The 21,172-nt window shown below is 44.1% G+C and overlaps 1 protein-coding gene across 1 annotated transcript in view; it reads right to left on the bottom strand.

The window, feature by feature from the left end:
• Nucleotides 1-21,172, bottom strand: part of DNM2 (dynamin 2) — a 1,995,561-nt gene that overhangs the window by 1,898,862 nt on the left and 75,527 nt on the right. Inside the window, exon 2 of the mRNA XM_044082335.1 lies at nt 8,423-8,577. Coding sequence (XP_043938270.1) covers nt 8,423-8,577 — 155 coding nt within the window. The remainder of the gene's footprint in view (nt 1-8,422; nt 8,578-21,172) is intronic.

Below are 21,172 nucleotides of genomic sequence, written 5' to 3'. Positions count from 1 at the left end.
AAGGACTGCAGATGCATCCTTGAAGGACATCCAGGACTTTCGAATTCAGGCTGACTGCGGGTAGCCTGCCAGCAGGATAACCGTAGTGTAATGACTGCAACAGTGAAACACTATGATCATCATCTACAGCTGCTTGGCTAGAGCGACCACTAGTAAGACTTTAGCCTCATCCATTCTGATTTTGTGAAGCACCACAGGTAAAGTACAGTTGTGTACACTTACCATAAATGTAGACGTTCTTGTGTATTCACTGTTGCAGTCATTACATTTGGGTAATCTGCTGGCAGGTTGCCCTCAGTCGGCCTGAATAACAAAGTCTTGGGTCCTGCGTCGGCTGCTGTCTCCTCGTCCATGAAGTCAGGTCGTCAGGGGTATAAAACTTGCAGCCGATGCCATTTTATTCAGTTTTTCTTGGCCCAGATGTCAGGTGCCCCCCGAATGGGGAGCAAATAAAATATATATTATATCAATAAACAGTAAATATATATAAATGCACTTTTAGAAACAAACTTTACCTTCATCTGAAAGCAAATACACCACAAAGGCTTTTGTGTATAGTGAAGGAAAGAAAAGGTATAGAAATGGGGATGGCGAGTGGGTAACCCGGAATGCAACATTGAATACACTCGAACATCTACATTTATGGTAAGTGTACACAACTGTACTATGTTCTTCATGTTTCACTGTTGCAGTCATTACATTTGGGTAGAATCCCAAAGCTATGGATGGGAGGATGGAACTAAACAGCATTAGGAGCGGCTAAAAGTCCCTGCAGAACTGCAGTGAGAAAGCCTGCCCTGGACTTGGAGAAGAGAGGCAAATAATGCTTTGTGAAGGTATGAACAGAGCTCCAAGTAGCAGCTTCTAGAATGTCTTTGGTTGGAACTTCTCTGAGAAAAGCTGCTGAAGTAGAGGCAGCCCTGGAGGAATGTGATCTGATCCCCTTGGGCACAGGTTTACCATGGTGCAAGTAGCAGAAACGAATGCAGTGGCTTATCCACTTAGAAATAGTCTGCTTTGATATAGCCTTCCCCTCTGACACTGCAGCAAATGCTACCAGTAGTTGCTCAGACTTTTAGAGATTTGGTCCTGTTTAAGTACAATCTTAGTTGTCTGTGTACATCCAATTAATGCAAAATCCGCTGCTCCTTGTTCTGCGGATTTGGGTAAATTGTTGGCAGGTGAATGGTCTGGTTAAGAGCCACACTGGATACCACCTTAGGCATAAAAGAAGGATTGGTCCTAAGAGACACCCTGTCTGGGTAAAATATAACAAAAGGCTCCACTGCCATGAGAGCCTGTAGTTTTGAAACCCTTCTTGCTGAAGTGACTGCCAAGAGAAAAGCTGTTTTCCAAGATAGAAATTTTATATCCGCAGTAGCTGCTGGTTCAAAAGGAGGCAGGGTGAGTTTTTCCACCACAAAATTGAGGTCCCATGCAGGAGTTAGTGATCTTCTGGGAGGACTTAAATTTTTGGCCCCTCTAAGATACTGTTTAAGCAGAGGATGACAAAAGAGGGGAGGCTCTGTGTTGTAATGAGTCGAGATGAAAGAGGCATGGATTTTTATTGAAGAAAAAGATAGGCCCTTGTCAAGCATCTCAGTCAAATACTGTAAAATCTGAGGAATACTGGGCTTTGCTGTGTCTGTTCCTTGTGCTTGGGTGCAAGCACAGAATCTCTTCCATTTATCAGCATAAGATTTTCTAGTACTAGGCCTTCTGGTTTCCAAAATGACATCCATCACAGATTTACTGAGAGGTGTTGTTTGAATCATTAATTAAATCAGCCACGCTGCAAGATTCAGAGTTTGGAGCTGAGTGTGCAGAATTTGATAGTTCTGCTGAGACAGGAGATGAGGTATTTGAGGCAAGTACCATGGAGGAAGCTGAGACATATTCCTTAGAAGTGGGTACCAGTGCTGGCGAGGCCAGTCCGGAGCAATTAGGATCATTTTTGTTTTTTCCTGTCTGACTTTTAGTAAGACCTTGGAGAGTAGAGGCAGAGGGGGAAAGGCATAAACTGATAGGTTTTTCCAGCTGAAGGATAGGGCATCCACTTTCCATGCTTTTTGTGATGAGTTCTTGTGCAAAATTTGTCCAACTGATAATTTTGGGGAGAGGCAAATAGATCCATGTCTGGGCTCCCCCATTTCTGTGTTAACATGCTGAAGATTTGTGGATCCAGTTTCCATTCAGGGTCCATAAGATTTCTGCTTATGTCATCTGCCAGAGTATTTTGCTTTCCTGGCAGGAATTGAGCTTGAAGATGTATTTGGTAAGTCAAGGCTGTGTTCCACAAGACCATGGCTAGTCTGCAAAGGGGGTAGGAATGTATGCCCCCTGCTTGAAGGATAGGGCATCCACTTTCCATGCTTTTTTGTGATGAGTTCTTGTGCAAAATTTGTCCAACTGATAATTTTGGGGAGAGGCAAATAGATCTATGTCTGGGCTCCCCCATTTCTGTGTTAACATGCTGAAGATTTGTGGATCCAGTTTCTATTTGTGCAGGTCCATAAGATTTCTGCTTAGGTTGTCTGCCAGAGTATTTTGCTTTCCTGGCAGGAACTGAGCTTGAAGATGTATTTCGTAAGTCAAGGCTGTGTTCTACAAGGCCATGGCTAGTCTGTAAAGGGGGTAGGAATGTGTACCCCCCCCCGCTTGTTTATGTACCACATAACTGTGGTGTTGTCCGTCTTTATCAGTTGTTGTCTTGGATGAAGTAAGTCCTTGAAGGCTGTCAGAGCATTCTGAACAGCTAACATCTCTTTCTGGTTGATATGCAAATGCATTTGGTTTGGGCCCCATTTGCCCTGAATGCATCTCCCTGCCAGGTGGGCCCCCCAAGCATAGTCTGATGCATCTGTAGTTAGGGTTTGGGTGGCAGGGGATAGAGTGAATGACAGTCCCTTGTTTTGGTGACATGTCTCTGCCCACCAAAGAAATTCCTATTGTAGGCAGGGAATGAGAGGAATCAATGTTTCCAGACTGTGACAATGTTGACTCCATAAACATTTTAGGTACCATTGAAGTTTCCGCATATGCAGTCTCGCATATGGAATTAGTAGAATGCAGGATGCCATGAACCCCAAAGCCTGCAGAATTTGTCTTGCAGATAACTGGGTTTTTGTTGCCATTTGTTTGAAGTACGCTGTCAGTTGCCTTTGTTAGTCTGGCGTGAGGTAAGCCATCTGGGCAGTTGTATTCAAGCTTGCACCCAGGAATGTAATTATTTGAGAGGGTACCTGTTGTGATTTCTTTTCGCTTATGGTGTACCCTAGGCATGCTAGAAGCCTTTTTACAAACGCCAGATGTGGAAGAAGAGTGTCCTTGTCCTCTGCTTGAATGAGACAATCGTCCAGATAAGGATAAATTTGAATGCTTCTTTGTCTGCAGAATGCAATTACTGGTGCCAGGCACTTTGTAAAGACCCTGGGTGCAGTAGATAAGCCAAAGGGCAGTGCAGAGAATTGGTAATGCAAAAAACCTGCTTTGAAGCGGAGGTATCTTCTGCATGATTCCCTTATTGGGATATGCAGGTATGCCTCTAAGTCTAGAGTTACTAACCAAGCATTCCTGCCTAGCATAGGCAGTAGCTGTTGTAAAGTCAGCATTTTGAATTTTGGAATGTCCAGGAAAGTGTTCAAAATCGATAAGTCCAGTATTGGATGCCATGAATTGTCTTTTCTGGGTACCAGGAAAAGTCTTGAATAAAAACCTTGTCCTTTTTCCTTTTCTGGTACTGGTTGAATAGCCCCCATATCCATGAGGGACATGACTTATTTCTGGGCCTCTGCCCACTGGTTTTGTGGCAGATCCGGCCATCCATTTGGAATTGGCAAAGTATGGAAAGAAATGAAATCTGTACCCCTGGGATGCTATGTTTAATACCCACTTGTCCTGGGTAATTAACTGCCAATTTTGAGCAGGAAGTGCTAGTTTTCCCCCTAAGGGGGCTGCCAAAAGATAAGTGCTTGGTGATGGTAGAAGAAAGTCATTGAGACTGCTTACTGTAGGGTTGTGCTTCGTTTCCTCCAGATTTGGAGGTGGAGGCACCCCATTGCTTTGACCTGTAAGAACCCTGTGATTGGTATCTGGAACCTTTCGAGCACCTGGATTTGCCCTGAGTGGCTCTGTTGGACACAGGAAAGGACCAATTTTTAGTAGGCCAGTGTCTACTGAACCTGGGTGGCTGCACTTACAAGAAATATTTTACAGTTTGCATAGATTTAGCTTTGTCTTCCATTTTCTTTAAAACCTCTTCTGCCTTATTACCAAAACAGAGTATCATGCTGCAAAGGGGCATCCAACAATTTAGCTCTAACATGATCAGGCAGATTTTGCTCCTTGAGCCAGGCATGGCTTCTAATCACAGATCCAGTAACGGTGGCCCTACAAGAGGACTCCAAGGAATCAAAACCACATTGAAAAGTATGCTTTCCAAATTGTTCTGCTGAATGCAATAATTCATGTAACTCTATTTTCCACACAATCAGAAATCAACATCATTTTCTGTTTCAGTAAGCCCATAACATGCTGTTGATATTTAAGCATATGAAACCGGCAGTTTAAAGCCCCGATTGCCAAGGTTGTAGATGTACAAAACCTTCTTACCCCCATCTATCCAGCGCCCTGGAATCTCGATCAGAAGGGGTAGGATTCTTGGCTGTAGAGGCCTTTACACCCTTGGGACCCTGAGAAATAGTTTCAGGATCAGCAGCAGGATTTTTGAAATTTGTGGGAGTCAGGAACCCTGCAATATCTGTCAGGCTTACTAGGAGCCGGAGCCAGGGAATCAGGAGCCATGCTTTATTTCGAGAACACATCATCAACAATGTCTAATACAGGAGGTATTGCCAAAGGCCTATGCTGAGGAAGAAGAAGGAAATCCCGAGGCCTCTTTTTTGATTCAGAGAAATCCTGACTCTCCCAGTGAAAATGTTCCCTTAAAGTATGCAAAGTCTCTCCAAAAGAGTAATCCTCAGGAGGAGATGCAGATGGGATGGATTCCTCTGCAACAGAATCCTCACAGGGTGGAATAGAAAATTCCTGATCAGAAGAGGAATCAGAAGAAATGGAAACCTGATCTGAAGATTCATAATCAGTGTATTGCCTAGGCCTCTTAGCAGGGGGTGGTTGGGAGCCCCTGATCAAGGTAGTTAAATCTTCAGCCATTTTGATCATCTGTTTTTTTTTTTTTTTTTTTTTTTTTTAGGCATAGGGGCCTGAGCACGTGGCTCATGCGTCAGTTTTTTTTAGAGACAGAAGTTGTTTTTGACCTTGTTTTTGTTGCTGGTGTTGGTTTAATATAAAAATGTTGAGGCCTGAAAACACCCTCAGAAGCCGGTGCCTGCTCAGCGGCTCTGGACCCATCTAAGGGAGAGACATCCACGGGTTCAATACTCTGAGAATCTCGCGGCATACCGGACTCCGAATGGGTCAGAGGCCTGCGACTCAAAAGTAGCGGGTATCAGGGGCTGCGAAAACGCCTCACTGAGTAATGGCAAACCGGTGACTGGCTTAGGAGAAGCTTCATCATCGGTTTTGGACCTCAGTGGTCTGTCTCTGTCTTTTCCTTTGCGTTTTTTGTGAACTCCGGTAGTCTGATTGCTAACCGACGACATTTCAGGATAATTAAATCTTGAACCAAAGTATTTAGAAGCAAAAATATACCGACGCTTAATAGTGCGTTGGTTAAATCTAACACAAAATTGACAGCAAGGCACGTTGTGATCTGGGCCTAGGCAAGGACTATGAAAATCCTTATGAGGTATTTGCTTCCCACAAGTAATGCAATTATTAACTTTTTCTGACATCGGTAAGGAGCAAGAAAAAGTTTCCCCAACGGGGTTACTTAGCTTTACTTTGAAGACTTTGGTTCTGAAACTCGAATACGAAAATTTCAGGAGTCGGCCGACCGGCACTTGCTAACTGCTTCTGCTTCGTGCACCACGCGACAAGAAAGACCGAATAAAATGGCGTCGGTTGCATGTTTTATACCCCTGACGACCTGACGTCATGGAAGAGGAGACAGCAACCGACGCAGGACCCAATACTTTGTTATTCAGGCCCACTGAGAGCAACCTACCAGCAGATTAGCCAAATGTAATGACTGCAACAGTGAAACACGAAGAACAGAGATAGGCAGTAGAGAAGCTGGCACAGCCAACTGTGAATGAATGTCAAAGACATTCACTGTCTCCAAGCTCTTCTGCAAAAGGACTAAGCAAAACTTCCGTTGCTCATAGTTTTTGATGGACATGAAGACATCAATCTCTGGTAGACACCCATTTATGCATAAGTGACGTGAAAACCTTGAAATCTAGCTTCCACACAGTTGCAGACATCCATTTTGCTCAACCTGTCTGCCACCACATTCTGGGATGAAAAGATTAACAGGCAGAGAGGTTCAAACCCAGTTAGATAGCCACTTCTCAAACAAACACAGCCAGACTGCAAAGTTTGTAAGAGTGAGTGCCTCCCTTGTTCTACACCACACCAACATGGTGCTATATGGGGTTCAGTATGACATACTGAGAAAAAGATATCCAGTCACAAATACCAAAAAAAAAAAAAAAAAAAAAAAATGTTGCTGAAAGCCTCTTTCAGTGAACACTTTTGTTTTTCTTTACATCAATGACATATGTCAACTTCACAGTCACACAATAGTGGGGAAAACGCATAATTAACATTCATTGAAAGTGGCTTTAGCAAAATTGTTTTGTGGTATTGTCAAATTAGACTAACCACAGTCAAAGATCTGTCAGACTGCTATTGCCCTTCATTATGCTAAGGGGGCCTGGTGCAAACGTCAGCTGCTTGAGGTCAATTTCCTTGTGCAGCATGGTTTTAACTGCTTCATGTGTGTCCTCACAAAGTCGAAACTAGCCATGGAAACATTTTTCTTCTACTGAGGAATACCATGGATCTGCCATTGTTAGCTCTGCAAGTGGAGCTCAGATAAGTGAAAACTCCTTCCTGACTGAAGGTTTGAGAGGAATCATTTGAGTCAAGGGGGTCACTGTGTTGCTGCCAAAAGACTAATACAGTACCATTAAATTTCCCTTAGGCAGCATGCATTTTTAACAGTTAACAAAACAAGTTCTACCCGAGATAGTTCAACTTAAAAGCTATTTATGTAGGTCTTCAGCAGACAAATGAGGAATTGTCACCCGTGGAAAAAGTGCACAAGACTGAACTAAGTATGTGGACATGATCACTTCCCCAAGATTGTGCGACTCTATGTTTTATAAAACGACGAAGCACTGGGGGTCTCAAAGACTCCACTGGGGCTTGCAGATGGAGGAAGCCCCATAAAAATAGTAGAAAGGACTTTATTCTTACTGAAAACCATTTAGAACAGCTTCTGATTTCATTTTTTCCCTGGACTGGGTTTTATTATTGTCAGCTTAATTTCTGTACTATATGAACCCTTTTGTCTCATATGCAGTCTGGCTATCAGTATCATACAAACAGATGAATGTGTGTGCCCCTGGGTTCAAAGGACCCCTCTGGCTTACAACTGTGGGAAAGTTTTTATGTAACATGCTCTTTACTTGGGGAAATAAAGGTGCTTGCCTGTTATCTGGGTAACAACCAAAAAAATCTATTACTTAGGCTGCACCAAGCATACTTTTGGAAGATTTATTGAGAAGCTCAGGTCAGTTAAGCAATGCATGGTGAACATCAGAAAAGTCTGAAACTCTTCCACTAATGACAACTGGATTAGACAGTTGCTCAGAAAGAGGTAAAAAAGCATCAAATTTATCCTCAAGAATATAAACACATGGTCTAGGCATTTGGTCTACACCTAGGGAGGCTGAAGACAGCCCAAAGGATATGGAACTAAACTGGATGTAGCTCTGTCCCACCTTAAATCTTAACAGGTGTTGCCTGTGTTCACTGCAAAAGGGAATGTAAACAAAATTAAACTCAGCAGGAAACACCAACTCTAACAAGCCATACAGACAAACCAGTACAGCAACAAAATGTTGCTAAGATTTGGGTTTTGTGTGGTGGTGGTGGTGGGGGGGGGGGGCAAGCAGGACAACTCAATAACATTTAGAAAATCCTCATTAACAAATAAGGCATACAGACTCATTCCACAGAAATGAGAATCCCAAAATCATTAACAGCATTCCAAGAATTGGAAACAAATAGCAAACCTTGAGGTAAAGCACAGAAAGTCTGGGTCCATTTGCAAACAATGCTACCATGAAGAGTACAGGAAAGAACGAGAGAGAGAAATGTATAGAATGGATTACAGGTAAGGGGGAGAAGAAACCTGGTAAAGTTTCCACGAGTGTCCAGGTGACTGTGGGGTGAAGTTACAGAGTACAGTAGGATGATCCAGAACATGTTACATTTGATATTATAAAACTATTTCAATTTTCAGCAAAAGATGAACGTTAAAACTAAAACTTACCATGTGGTGAATACACCCGCAAGTTAATAGGAATGGGAGATATTCCTTTATTTGTTCCAGTAATCCTGTCAGTTTCTGCTTCAATCTCTTGCCGAACTTCATCAAAGTCTGTAAACTTTCTATTTTTACAGTGCAGAAACTCTGCATATTCTGAAGAAAGAAAGAAAACAGTTTAAGTACTACTTTACTTCCATTGCCTACAACTTTTAATCACATTCTATCTACATAGAAAGTACAGTTGTGTAAAATCTTACTTTAAAAGCAGATGTCCTCACTGTTGCACTATTCTTCATAGAAGGGATGTCCTGCCCATGGAAGCCTGATACTTGGCCAGTATGAAAAATCCTGAAAAAGATCTTGTATGTGTCATATGTCACATTTATGCTCCCTGTACAGAACACAGGGCATAAAAGGGACATATGGACGCAGCTACCTGGAACTGAATTGCCCCAGAAGAGAACAGTCACCATAGGACAAAGGAGTCCATGCACACCCAGAAGGAAAAAATGCAGAACAAAGAAGAGGGGGTTGGAGGGAGGGAATGAATACTGTAGCAGTGAAGAGGAGGACATCTACTGTTATGGCAAGATTTTACATAACTATACTATGTCTTTTTATATCACTGTTGCAGTATTCTTAATAGAGGGGAGAGTAAAAAAGCTCAAGAAACAAAACGGTAGGTGAAAGTCTGAGAAGAACCCTCAACAAACACACAAAAAATGGTCTCAGCAAAACCTGCTCTTGCCCTAGAAACCATAACCAACTTATAAAGAGTAAAGGTACACACTGAATACCAAGTAGCAGCTTCAAGGATGGAACTGGTGTCCAATCCCTTGCAGAAGGCACCAGAACAGGCAACACCTCTAGTGGAATGTGAAATGAGTTCTAACAGAAGTAGTCAGACACTTGTCATGAAAAGAATAAAACAAGGAAATAGCCTTAGATATCCAGGAGGAGATGGTTTGCTTAGAAACAGCTAACCCAAAGACCTGGGATGAAAGGAAACAAAAGACAATAAGGACTTATGAATCCTAGTTTTATCCAAACAGCACTTGAGCAGTCTGTGTAAATACAAGATATGCAAGACGCTCACTAGCAGATTGAGAAGGGAAAAAAGGAATGGAGCTGTACCATCTGATTCAAGGACAACTCGATTAGTACTACAGGCATAAAAGAAGGATTAGTAGGAATGGACAACCTGTCACTGTGGAAAAAAGAAAAAAAAAAGTAGGAATAGCTACAAGGACCTGGAGCTCAGAAGCCCTTCAAGCAGAACAGCCAGCAACAAAACAGTCTTCCAGGTACAATGTTGCAAAGAAGCAGAATATGCAAGATCAAAAGAAGCCAGTCAATTTTTTCCAAAACAAAGTTATGGTCCCAAGGAGGAGGAACATGTTTTCTGGCACTTGCAAACTGCTTCTGCTTCGGGCACCGCACGGCAAGAAAGACTGATGTAATAACGTCGGCTGCATGTTTTATACCCCTGACAATGGAAGCAGAGACAGCAACCGACATAGGACCCAAGACTTTGCTAATCAGGCCGACTGAGGGCTACTGCAAGCAGATAACCCAAATGTAATGACTGCAACAGTGAAACACGAAGAACATCAGGTTTTCTTGGAGGCCAAATATCCAGGACTCCATTAAGAAACAGACAACAAAATAAGAAGTCAGAGGAGGATTCAAGGGTAGACGCACAGAAATGACTGACAAATATCCCTTCACAGAAGAATAGGCCAAGCCAGACTACAGCAAATGTCACAAATAAGAGAGGACCAGAGGGACCCCACTGAAATAGGGTCCTGGTTGTGAACACAGCACCAGATCAATAATCTTTTCAATCTGGACATACAACATTTTCTGGTCGAGTGTTTCCTTGCTCCATAAGACCCAGAGCATATCCTCAGAAAACAGGTGCCTGAAAGGGATCAAAGCCCTATCACCCACAATGTGAGCTACAGAATGGAAAAGTGGGGATGGATGAGAGAAACCTTGTCCTGTATGAGGAGATCCAACAATGAGGTAACTTGCAATGACTGCCCCTGGCCAAATGCAGTAAGAGGGGGAGCCAGTGCTGTCTTGGCCAAAGGGAGTCACTAGCACGATTTTTGCAGAGTCCAGCTGAATGTTCTGCAGGACTCTTGGAAGTAAAAGAAGTGGAGGGAAAGCATAAAGAAACCTTCCCTTCCAAAGAAAGGAAAGGGCATCAGTCTTCCACGCCAGACGGCATGACACTCTGGAACAGTAGAGAGGAAGCTGCCTCTTCAGAGGGGAGGCAGAGAGATCTACCCACAGAATATCCCCAATCAATAGGCAATATCCAAAAACAAGTCTCTGTGAAACATCCATTCAAGAGTCTGTTTTGGACCTACCACTAGGCTGCATTCTGAAGGAATGTATACAGGCAGTCCCGGGTTACTGACATCCAACAAGCTGACAACCCATAGATATGATTAGGCTGCTGCAATGTCGGAAATAACATGAAAAAAATTGAAATCCTTAAAGTTGCCCAAATCTGTGTGTGTGAGATTGAGAGAGAGCGAGAGCAATGTGCGAGTGAATGCATGTATGAAAGAAGAAGAGATCATGTTTGTGTTTGTGTGTGCGAGTGAGTGAAAGAGAGAGAGAGCGCAAGTGACCAATCCCCTGGCAGCAGTTAAGAGGTGGGCAGCTGCATAAGGGAAGGGGGTTAGTTATGGAATAGGTAAAGTGTGTGCGTCTGTGTGTGTCTCTCTCTCTCAGAGGACTTGAAATTCCACCCATACCTCTTACAGCAAGAAATCTGAACAAAGCTATAAATAATGAAGGGACAAAGACCCAAAAATAGGGACACTAATATTTATCTTATAAATTTAGAAAGTAGACAAGTTTTGCATTAGCATGAATTTTCTGCCCTTATTAAGTCTGAAACTCAAATGACTGCCATTATTTTCTGACAAGCCTCAATGATTTGCCAGAAAAAAACAATTTTACGAGAAACAGACGAAAAATATGAGGCAAAAATCTGTACAGTTGAGAGGTATGGGTTTGTGGAATCTGAATAAGCCTGAAATTAAGCGGTGATAAAGGCTCACAAAAGGAGCATATTTTAAATGATTTGTGCTGATGAGCGAGGATAACCAATTAACCCACTATTAACTGAGAATCGTATATGACAAAAGAAAAGTTGTGCAAAATCTTACCATAACCATAGATGTCCTTCTCTTCCATGTTGCAGTACTCATCACATATGGGTTTTACTCCTCTTGCTACCCGAACACCTGGTCAGTATACAAAAGTTTTTAGTCACTGTATGGTGTGTGAGATGTCTGATGTGGCTGGTGCAAAGTGACGTCTGTACACACCAGCTCTCAGAACTTTAAGCCCTAGTCGGGGAACTAGTTCTAGCAAGGGAAAATGCCAGTCCTGTGCCACCTAGAAAGGGAAATGCAGCATAACAGGAGGGGAAGGAGGGTAGGAAGGAATATTGCAACGTGGAAGAGGACATCTATGGTTATGGTAAGATTTTACACAACTTTTCTATGTCCTTCTATTCACATGTTGCAGCATTCATCACATATGGGTGAGTGCCAAAGCTCACTGAAGAATGGGGAGGTGGTCTAGAGGTGGTCACCAGGAATCCATGAAGGATAGCCCTGGCAAATCCCACCCTGGCTCTGGAAATATGGTCTAACTTATAATGTTTGGTGAAGGTGAGCACTGATGACCAAATGGTTGCTTCAAGAATCCAAACCCCTGAAGAAGGCTCCAGAGGAGGCTAGTGCCCTGGTAGAGTGTGCTTTAACAGTACCTTGGAGAGATTTCCCATGGTATTTGTAGCAGAAAGTGACAGCTTTGGAAATCCAGATTGATATAGTTTATTTGGCTACTGCCTTCCCTAGGGCCCTGGGGTGGAAGGACACAAAAAGAGTTGATCAGCCTGTCTGATGGACTTGGTTTTGTGCAGATAAAATCTAAGTTGTTTGTGGACATCCAGGGAATGGCATACTCTCTGTCTCCCTGTGGGTTAGGGAAGAAGGTTGGTAGGTGGATGGCCTGATTTAGGTAAAGGTCATTCACCACCTTGGGCATAAAAGAAGGGTTAGTTCTAAGAGTAACCCTGTCCATGTGGAATACCAGGAAAGGAGAGATAGCCATGAGGGCTTGTAGCTCTGACACTCTTCTGGCTGAGGTCAAGGCCATGAGTAGTACAGTTTTCCATGTACAGTGTTTTAGGGAAGCTTTGTTCACTGGCTCGAATGGAGGAAACGTAAGCTTTTCCAAAATATAGTTGAGGTCCCATGGGGGAGGAGATTGCTTCCTCGGGAGTCTCAGGTGAAGGACCCTTTTAAGGAATGACTTAGCTGGTAGTGTGGAAGCTGGGGGGGGGGGGGGTAGTCCAGAGGAAGACATGCTGAAATGGCAGACAAATGGGCTTTAATGGAGGAGAAGGCCAAACCTGTCTGCAGTAGTTCACTCAGTTAAAACAGCACTAGAGGAGAGTCGTTTTCAAGCGGGATCCAACTGTCTTTTGAAACATCATATAGAAAATCTCTTCCACTTAGATAGGTAGGAATTCCTTGTGTTTGGTTTCCTAGCCTCCTGCAGGACAGTGAGCATGTCCTCATTGTAAAGGTGCCTGAAAGGGATCAGACTCCTATCAGCCACAGCGTGAGGTGCAGCAATTGCCACTGTGGGTGTATTTGGGATCCCTTGTGCTGTGCGAGTAAGTCCACTCTGACTGGTAACTTGTGGTGATTGCCCTTGGATAACTGTAAGAGTAGGAAGAATCAATGCTGTCTTGGCCAATAGAGAGTCACCACCAAGATTTTTGGTCTGTCCTGCTGGATCTTCAGCAGGACCTGCTGTAAGAGTGGGAAGGGGGAAAATGCATAAAGAAGCTTCCTCTTCCAAGGGATTGAGAAGGCATCTGTTGCCATTGACTGAGGGTGTGGTAGTCTGGTGCAGAAGAGAAGAAGATGCCTGTAGGTAGAGGAGGCAAACAGCTCTATTTGATGTGTACCCCCCACTGGTGAACCAGGTCCAGGAAGGCATCCCTGTGTAGCATCCATTCATGGTTGTTTGTCAAGGATCTGCTGAGGGAGTCTGCCTGGGAGTTCTGCTGTGAAGGAATGTAAACCACCTGCAGGGTAACTCCCTGGGAGGTGGCCAATTCCCACACCAGGAGAGCTAGTCTGCAAAGCAAGTAAGATTTGGTCCTCCCCCCAATTTGTTGAGCTACCACAGCACTGTGGTATTGTCTGTAAAGATCTTTAGTGGCCCTTGTAGTAGACTGGATTGGAAGGCTCGCAGGGCCAGGAGTATTGCCCTCATCTCTCAGATATTGATGTGTTCTTTTTTTGTGTGGTCCTAGCCACAGTCCCTGCACTTTCAGATGCCCCAGAGTTGCTCCCCGTCCAAGTCTGAGGCATCTGGGCACATGACCTGTTTGGGTTGAGATCGTTGCAGAGGAAGACCTATATTGAGGTCCACTTGCTTCAGCCACCACTGGATTTCTAGTTTCAGGCTGGGTAGGAGGGGAACCCTGTACTCCAAGGGGTGGGAGTGCTGGGTCCAGACTGACCTTAGGTACCATTGAAACTTTCTTACATGGAGTCTTGCTAATGGTAACATGGGGATAGTGGCGGCCATGTAGCCCAGGAGCCAGAGGTACTTCCTTGCTGTCAATTCTGTTGTCTGGAGGACCATTCGGTTAAATTTTGCACCTTTTGTGTGGGGAGGTAGGCTTTCATGATCTCTGTGCGAATCCTGCACCCCAGGAAGACAATGTCTTGGGAAGGATCCAGGTAGGATTTTGGGAAGTTGATCTCAAATCCTGGGGACTGTAGGAGGGAAATTACAATTTGTATGTGTTGCAGGAGAGTCTCTTTGCAATCTACCTCTATGAGCAGATCACCCAGATAAGGGAATCTCTGGAGTCCTTTTGTCCTGCAAAAGGCAATAACTGGTGCCAGACATTTGGTGAATACTCTGGGTACCATGGAATGCCCAAAGGGCAAGGCAGAGAACTGAAAGTGAGAAGGGCCCACAGAAAAACGATATTTCCTGAAAATTGGGCCTTATGGGGATGTGAAGGTAGGCATTATATCTAGAGTGGCCATGAACCCTTGGGGAAGGAGGAGAGGAAATATTTGGTAAGGTCAACATCCTGAAAGTAGGAACTTGAAGGAAGAGGTTGAGTAGAGAGAGAGCCAGAACTGGTCTCCAAGGACCATCTTTTCATGGCACTAGGAAAACCCTGGAGTAGAAAACTCTTCCTTTTACAGCCAGTGGTACTGTTTAGATGGTGCCTTGCACCAAAGTATCTAGTACAAGCTGCAATAGGTGCATCTGTTGTTTTGGAGGTTGTGGGATACCTTTCAGCTTTGGGGACATAAGCCAGATCATAAAATACCCATTCTGTATTATGGAAAGGATCCATTTGTCTTTGGTGATGGATGTCCACACACTGGAAGACAGTGAGAGAGATGCACTGAGAGAAGGAGAGAGGGAGGAGGTGGAGGTTTTAAGGTTGGCAGGTAGTCGGACACTACCTGCTCTGTCTTGAAAGGGGTGCCTCTAACTAGAGGAAGGTGAAGCTCTGGCATGAGTGGGTTGTTTCCTAGATGCTTTTCTGGGCCTTGAGGGAGCAGCAGGATGAGAGTGCTTTCTAATAAATTGTGTTTTTGCTGGATAATTCCTCTGGAACTTTGGAGTAGGAGAGACCAGAAAGTGTTTTAAATCCTGCATCTCTTTTCCCTTTTGCTGTAGTGACTTAAATAAATCAGCCTTGCCAAACAGAGCTGTATTGTCCAGAGGGGCATCAACCAGCTTTGCTCTAAAGTAGTCTGGTAGAGGCTGGAGGTGTAGCCAGGAATATCTTCTCAAGGTAGATGCTGATGTTGCTGACCTGGCTGAGGCCTAAGCAGCACCATAACTGCACTTTATAGAGTGCCTGGTAACCTGGGAGGTGAGAGCCAGAAGGGAAGACAGTAACCCTTTGGCACCAAAATCTGGGGAATCAGACAACTCCTTAGAGGCTTTCTCCAGAAGGGATAAGGCATATTTGGCCATGTAGGTCTGGTAGTTAGTAGCCCTGAAGGCCAGAGTAGCAGAGGTGTGAATTTTATTACCCAGACGTTCCATGGTTTCGCTGTCTTTGTCAGCAGGAAGAATGGTGGTGGTACGTAGTATATTTAGAGGCCTTATCCATGGAGATGGAAATGGTGGCAGGATCTGGTGGAGAACACTTAACTTAGTAGTTTCAGGGACTTTATAAAATCTAACAGGACTGTGTGGAGCAGGGGGTTGTGAGTCAGGGTTCAATGATGCTGAACAGATGGCATCCAGGAATGCAGGCAGAATAGGAGGAACAGCAGTAGGAGTTGGGAATCCATCTGAATGAGGTCATAATATATTTTTTGAACTTCAGTCATTTCAGATGATTCCCAATTAAAGTGTTCCTGCATCTTGGTAATAGTCTCCCTAATGGGCAAATCCTCAGCTGGGGAGTCAGGGTCAATGATTCTTCCTCTGGGAAGCCACATCCCAAGTGGGAAGAAAGCTGAGAAGTATAAGAGAGATACTTCAGATGAAGAATCTGAAAATATCCACACTCCTCTTCCCTCAGAGAGGGGTATGTTTGTTGAGACCTTGGGCTCAGTATAGGAGGAGGGATGGTCGAAGTCCCTGTAGTGGTAGGCCATAATGCCATAAAAGCATTAAACAAACTTTGGGTGAAAGACTGACAGTCAGGCATGCTTTCAGTAGTAGGTGAAATGCGTTTTCTTTTTTCCTCCCTTTTGAGAGGCCTGGCAGGCATCTGATGACAGGAAGGCCTGGAATCGGATGCCTGTACAGAAATGGAGGGATCAGATGGACCTGCCAAATCTCTGGATCCCCCCCCCCCCCCAGCATCAGAAACGGACATCAGAAAAGCCTCTATAGACATGGCCTTCACGTGGGATTCTGAGACTTCCGTGGATCAACCTGCAGTATCAGAGGCAGCGGATCTCAAACCCTCAACCAGGATGACGTTGGACACAGGCTGTTTGACACAAGAGGTGCAACTGTAGTGGTAGGCCTGATAGTCTTGGCTTTCTTTTTCAGTGGGTACATCGGTGGAACCCTCCATACCCAAGGCTAATTGCTTTAAATGCTGATTTTTCAAATAAAGGTTGAGCGCATGCAGATGGCTGCGCAAAGTCTTGGGCACAAACACCTGACAAATGGAGCAGGTCTTGTAGTCGTGCAACCAACTTAAACAAAAAAGACACTGTTCATGGGGGTCCTTATGTGGTATGTGATGGCTGCACTTACACTTGCCCTTTCTGGAAGACATGAACAAGCATTAAGATAAGAAAATGAATGAAAAGATTCCCCAATGGGGCACATGTCTGACTTCTACGAGATCAGATGGCAGGGATGCCAGGAACACCCGACGTTCGACTAGCGGCTGAGAAGTTCTGAGGGCTGGTGGGTGCAGAAGTCACTTTTATGGCCCATGTTCCACTAGCCACACACGACGTTCCATGCAGCATACAGTGACTGAAAACTTTTCTATACTGGCCGGATGAGAACCGAAGTCTTCAAAAAAAGCTAAGTACCCCAAATTGGGGATCCTTTTTCTTGCTCTAAACCAATGTCAGTTAACAATTGTATTACTTGTGGAAAGCAAATACCTCAAAGATTTTCATTCGTACTGCATTCCTTGCTTAGGCCCAGACCACAACATCCCTCTTGGCCATAAATGCTTGAAGATAATATTCACTACCAACCGACTGAGAGACCATACGTGAGACATCAGAATGGATCTGTTTAGTTTGCCCAAAGGCATGTTGTTTTTCCCAAGAATGTGCGTCACAATTAGAAAGGGGTCTAATGAGATTACCCATTCCAAAACCCTTATGGCCTCTCTGCAAAAAGGATAAGATAGAGATCCTCCTTGCTAGTTTATGTACCCAGATTATAGACACATTGTCAATCTAAACTGCAATAATCCCCAAGGGAAAGAGCATCTTGAAATGCCTGCAACATTAAAAAGGACTGCTCTCATCTCTAGGACACTGATATGCATGCTGGTCTTTTGGGGGGACCAAATGCCTTGGACAGTTCTTCCCAGGAAATGCCCCCCCCCACCCCAGTTGAGAAACATCCGTGGTCACTGTGGCTACCTGGGATGGGTAGAACAAAGGATCTGCCCAGAAAAATATTGTCCGACTGTATCCACCAACGGATGTTGCTTGCAAATCAGGGTGAGTTTCACTTGTAAAGACAGGGGTTGATACAAAAATGGACCACTATACAGCTACAGTCCATTTGAGGACCCACATAAAGAAGCAAGCAAGGAGTAGTAGTATTATAGCAGCAACATCGACCCAAGCACTTGAAGCACTAATCTTGCTGGAGGAGACTGATGAGAAATGATGGCCTGAACCTTGTTTCTGATGGAAGTAAGGTGGTGAAGAAACTACCTGTGTTGTTGAGCCCAAAATTGTCCGGATGAATTCCAGCCTCTTAACTGGTGCAAGTTTTGATCTGGCAAGATTTATTGTAATGCCAAAGTGTTGTAAATCTGGAGAAAATAGTCCCTGGCATTTTGCAGCTGATGCTTGGAGGGGGCAGTGAAAAGCCAGTTGTTCAGATTATAGAAACGCCTGGAATCTCTTCAGTCTTAAGTGAGCTGCAACTACTGTCATGCATTTTGTAAACACTCTGGAGGCTGTGGCAAGTCCAAAGGGTAGAGCTCTGAATTGGTAATCAATGACTCCCAGCCAAAAGAGATGATGTCTTCTGGCTTGTCTATTTTGATGCGACAGTATGCATCCTTAAGATCTACAGAGCACATCTAATCGTCCATGTGCAGAAAAGGCAGGATGGACTGAACTATGACCATTCGGAAAAAGAAATTGGGTCTTACCATAACATTCCATCTGTGTTGTTCAACTTCACCAATCCTTGACAGTGGGTTTGGTTCCAAACCCTTGGAACAGACTCTGCTGTATTTTCCAGCTCGCACTCTCCAAACTCTCCAGCCAGGCTCTACCCATAATGCTCCTCACAAAGACTACCTCAGATCGAGTTTGCCAGATGACAGTATATAGCAGAAAATAGAGTGGTTTAATATAAATAAAAATAGAGAAGAGGCCATATATGAGTCCTTAATGAGAAACTAGATCAGGACTAGAGAGCCACTAAGAGTCTTAGGATGGGGAAGGAGGGTGGGTATGTCAAGGACTGATGAAGATAAACAACACAGATGGAACATTTTGGTAAGACAGAACTTCTTTACCTGATGTTGAATTAAAACAAAGTCAAAACCAAATAAACAAATTGACACAAATGTGGTTGGATTTATTGTCTCCGTTGGTGTCAATTTGTTTACCTGATGTTGTCAATCTTCACCTAATCCTTGACAGTGGGACAGAATCCCCAGCTACTTTAGCCTTGAGGTGTCTCATGGAAGAATATTCAGAAACACAATAGAGCCAAAGGATGCTCAACTCCTTGAGACCTGGTCCAATTTGTAATGGGTGATAAAGGTATGATGACAAGACCATGTGGCTGCTCTGGCGTGAAAAACTGCTGATGTCACAACAGCTTTTGTTGAATGGGCTTGAAGTATTTTGAGGAGTTGGAAGTCCTTGAGATTGATAAATGAATGTGATGCAGTCTCTCAGCCATTTAGCTAAAGTAACCTTAGTAACTGAATAGCCCATACAGATCTGTGAAAAGGCTACAAATAATTGATCTGATTTTTGAAATTATTTTGTTCTGTGAAGAAAAAGCGTAGCTGTCAGTGTACGTCTAGTATACGAAGTGCACATTCTCCCTTGTTGGAAAAATTAGGGAAAAAGGTTGGTAATTGTGCAGACTGATTAATATTGGATTCAGAGACTACCTTGGGTAGGAATGAGGGGTTTGTTCTCAGTGCCACTCTGTCTTTATGAAAGATCAGGTAGGGTGATTTGCATGACAGGGCTTGGAATTCAGGAACCCTTTTTGTAGAAGTAATTGCTACCAAAAATACATTCTTCCAGGATAAATACTTCAAATGACAAGATGCTGACATTTCAAAAGGGGCCTTGGTTGGAGCTTGAAGAAAGTACAGTTGTGAACACTTGCCATAAATGTAGATATTCGAGTGTATTCACTTTTGCAGTCATCACCTATGGGTTATCCCTGCTGTGGTAGCCCTCGGCCAGCCTGAATACCAGAGTCAATGTTTTTCTGCGTCATCTGCTGTTGCATGCTGTCTGACGTCAGGTTGTCAGTGCTATAAAGGAGAGCAGCTGACGCCATTACATCAGTTTTTCTTCCCCTAATCCGTCAAGAGGCCCAAGTAAATATGGTAAAGTGGTCCTGGTGACTAAAAGTCCTTTTGAAACATATGTCTCCCTAAAAAAAGAAAAATATAAGTGGGAGGGAGGGTGGGAAACCAGGACTGCAACAGTGAATATACTCCAACATCTACATTTATGGTAAGTGCACACAACTGTTTTTCATGTTTCATTGTTGCAGTCATCACCTGTGGGGGGATTCCCACAGCAGAGGACAGGAGTGGTAGGTTTAGTAAGATACCTAGGAATGGGTCAGCATGCTCTGCAGAACTGCCGAGCCAAACCCTGCCCTAGCCATAGAAAATAGAGGTACATGGTAATGTTTGGTAAAGGTATGAACAGAAGTCTAGGTGGCAGCTTCCAGGATGGCCCTGGTGGGAACGCCTCTGAGGAATGCTGTGAAAGTGGAGGCTGACCTAGTGGAATGGGTTCTAATAGACTTAGGGTTTTTTTTTTCATGCAATCTGTAGCAGAAATGGATACAGTGTAATATCCATTTGGAAATGGTTTGTTTGGAAATGGGCTTCCCCTCTGCCCCTGGGGCAAAGCTGATAAGTAGTTGATCCGTTTTCCTGAAGGGCTTGGTATGGTCAAGACAGTATCTGAGCTGTCTGTGCACTTCTAGTGACTGCAGAATTCTCTCCCCCTTGTTTTGAGGGTTAGGAAAGAAGGTAGGTAGATTTATGGCCTGATTGAGAGTTATAATAGATACCACCTTGGGCATAACAGCGGGATTAGTCCTCAGGGAGACCCTGTCTGCATGGAAGATGATGAAGGGTTCAATGGCCATCAGTGCCTGAAGTTCTGAAACTCTCCTGGCTGAGGTGATAGCTAGCAGAAAAGCAGTCTTCCAGGAGAGGAACCTTAGCTCTGCTGAAGCAGCAGGTTCAAAAGGTGCTAAAGTAAGTTTTTCCAAAACATAATTCAGGTCCCAGGCTGGAGTGGGTGGCCTTCTGGGAGGTCTGACATTAGAAGCCACTCTGAGGAATTGTTTAATCAAATGATGGGAGAACATGTGGCTGTTCTGTATCAAAATGAGCTCTTCAGCCATTTTGATCATTTGTTTTGTAGGCATAGGTGCCTGAACATGTGGCCTGGGGATCATTTATTTAGACAGATTGAGATTTAGGCCTTAGTATAGAAGGTGGAGTCTGTTTAATATGCAAGTCTGTAGGCCTGAATACACCCTCAGAAGCCGGTGCCTGCACAGCGGCTCCAGACCCATTCAAGGTAGAGACATCCGCGGGTTCCGTAGGTGAAGCATCTTGTGGCATACCGGACTCTGAATGGGTCTCAGTAGAGGCCTGTGAGTCAGAAGTAGCGGGTATCAGGGGCTGCGAAAGCACCTCACTGAGTTCCGGCGAACTGGCAACTGGCTTAGAAGCGTCGTCGGCAGTTTTGGACCTCGACGGCCTGTCTCTGTCGTTTTCTT

Source organism: Protopterus annectens, chromosome 9.part0, assembly GCF_019279795.1.
Source record: "Protopterus annectens isolate FY-2018-M chromosome 9.part0, PAN1.0, whole genome shotgun sequence".
Lineage (NCBI taxonomy): Eukaryota > Metazoa > Chordata > Ceratodontiformes > Protopteridae > Protopterus > Protopterus annectens.
The sequence above is the reverse complement of the archived record's forward strand: the minus strand, read 5'-3'. Positions and strand labels throughout refer to the sequence as shown.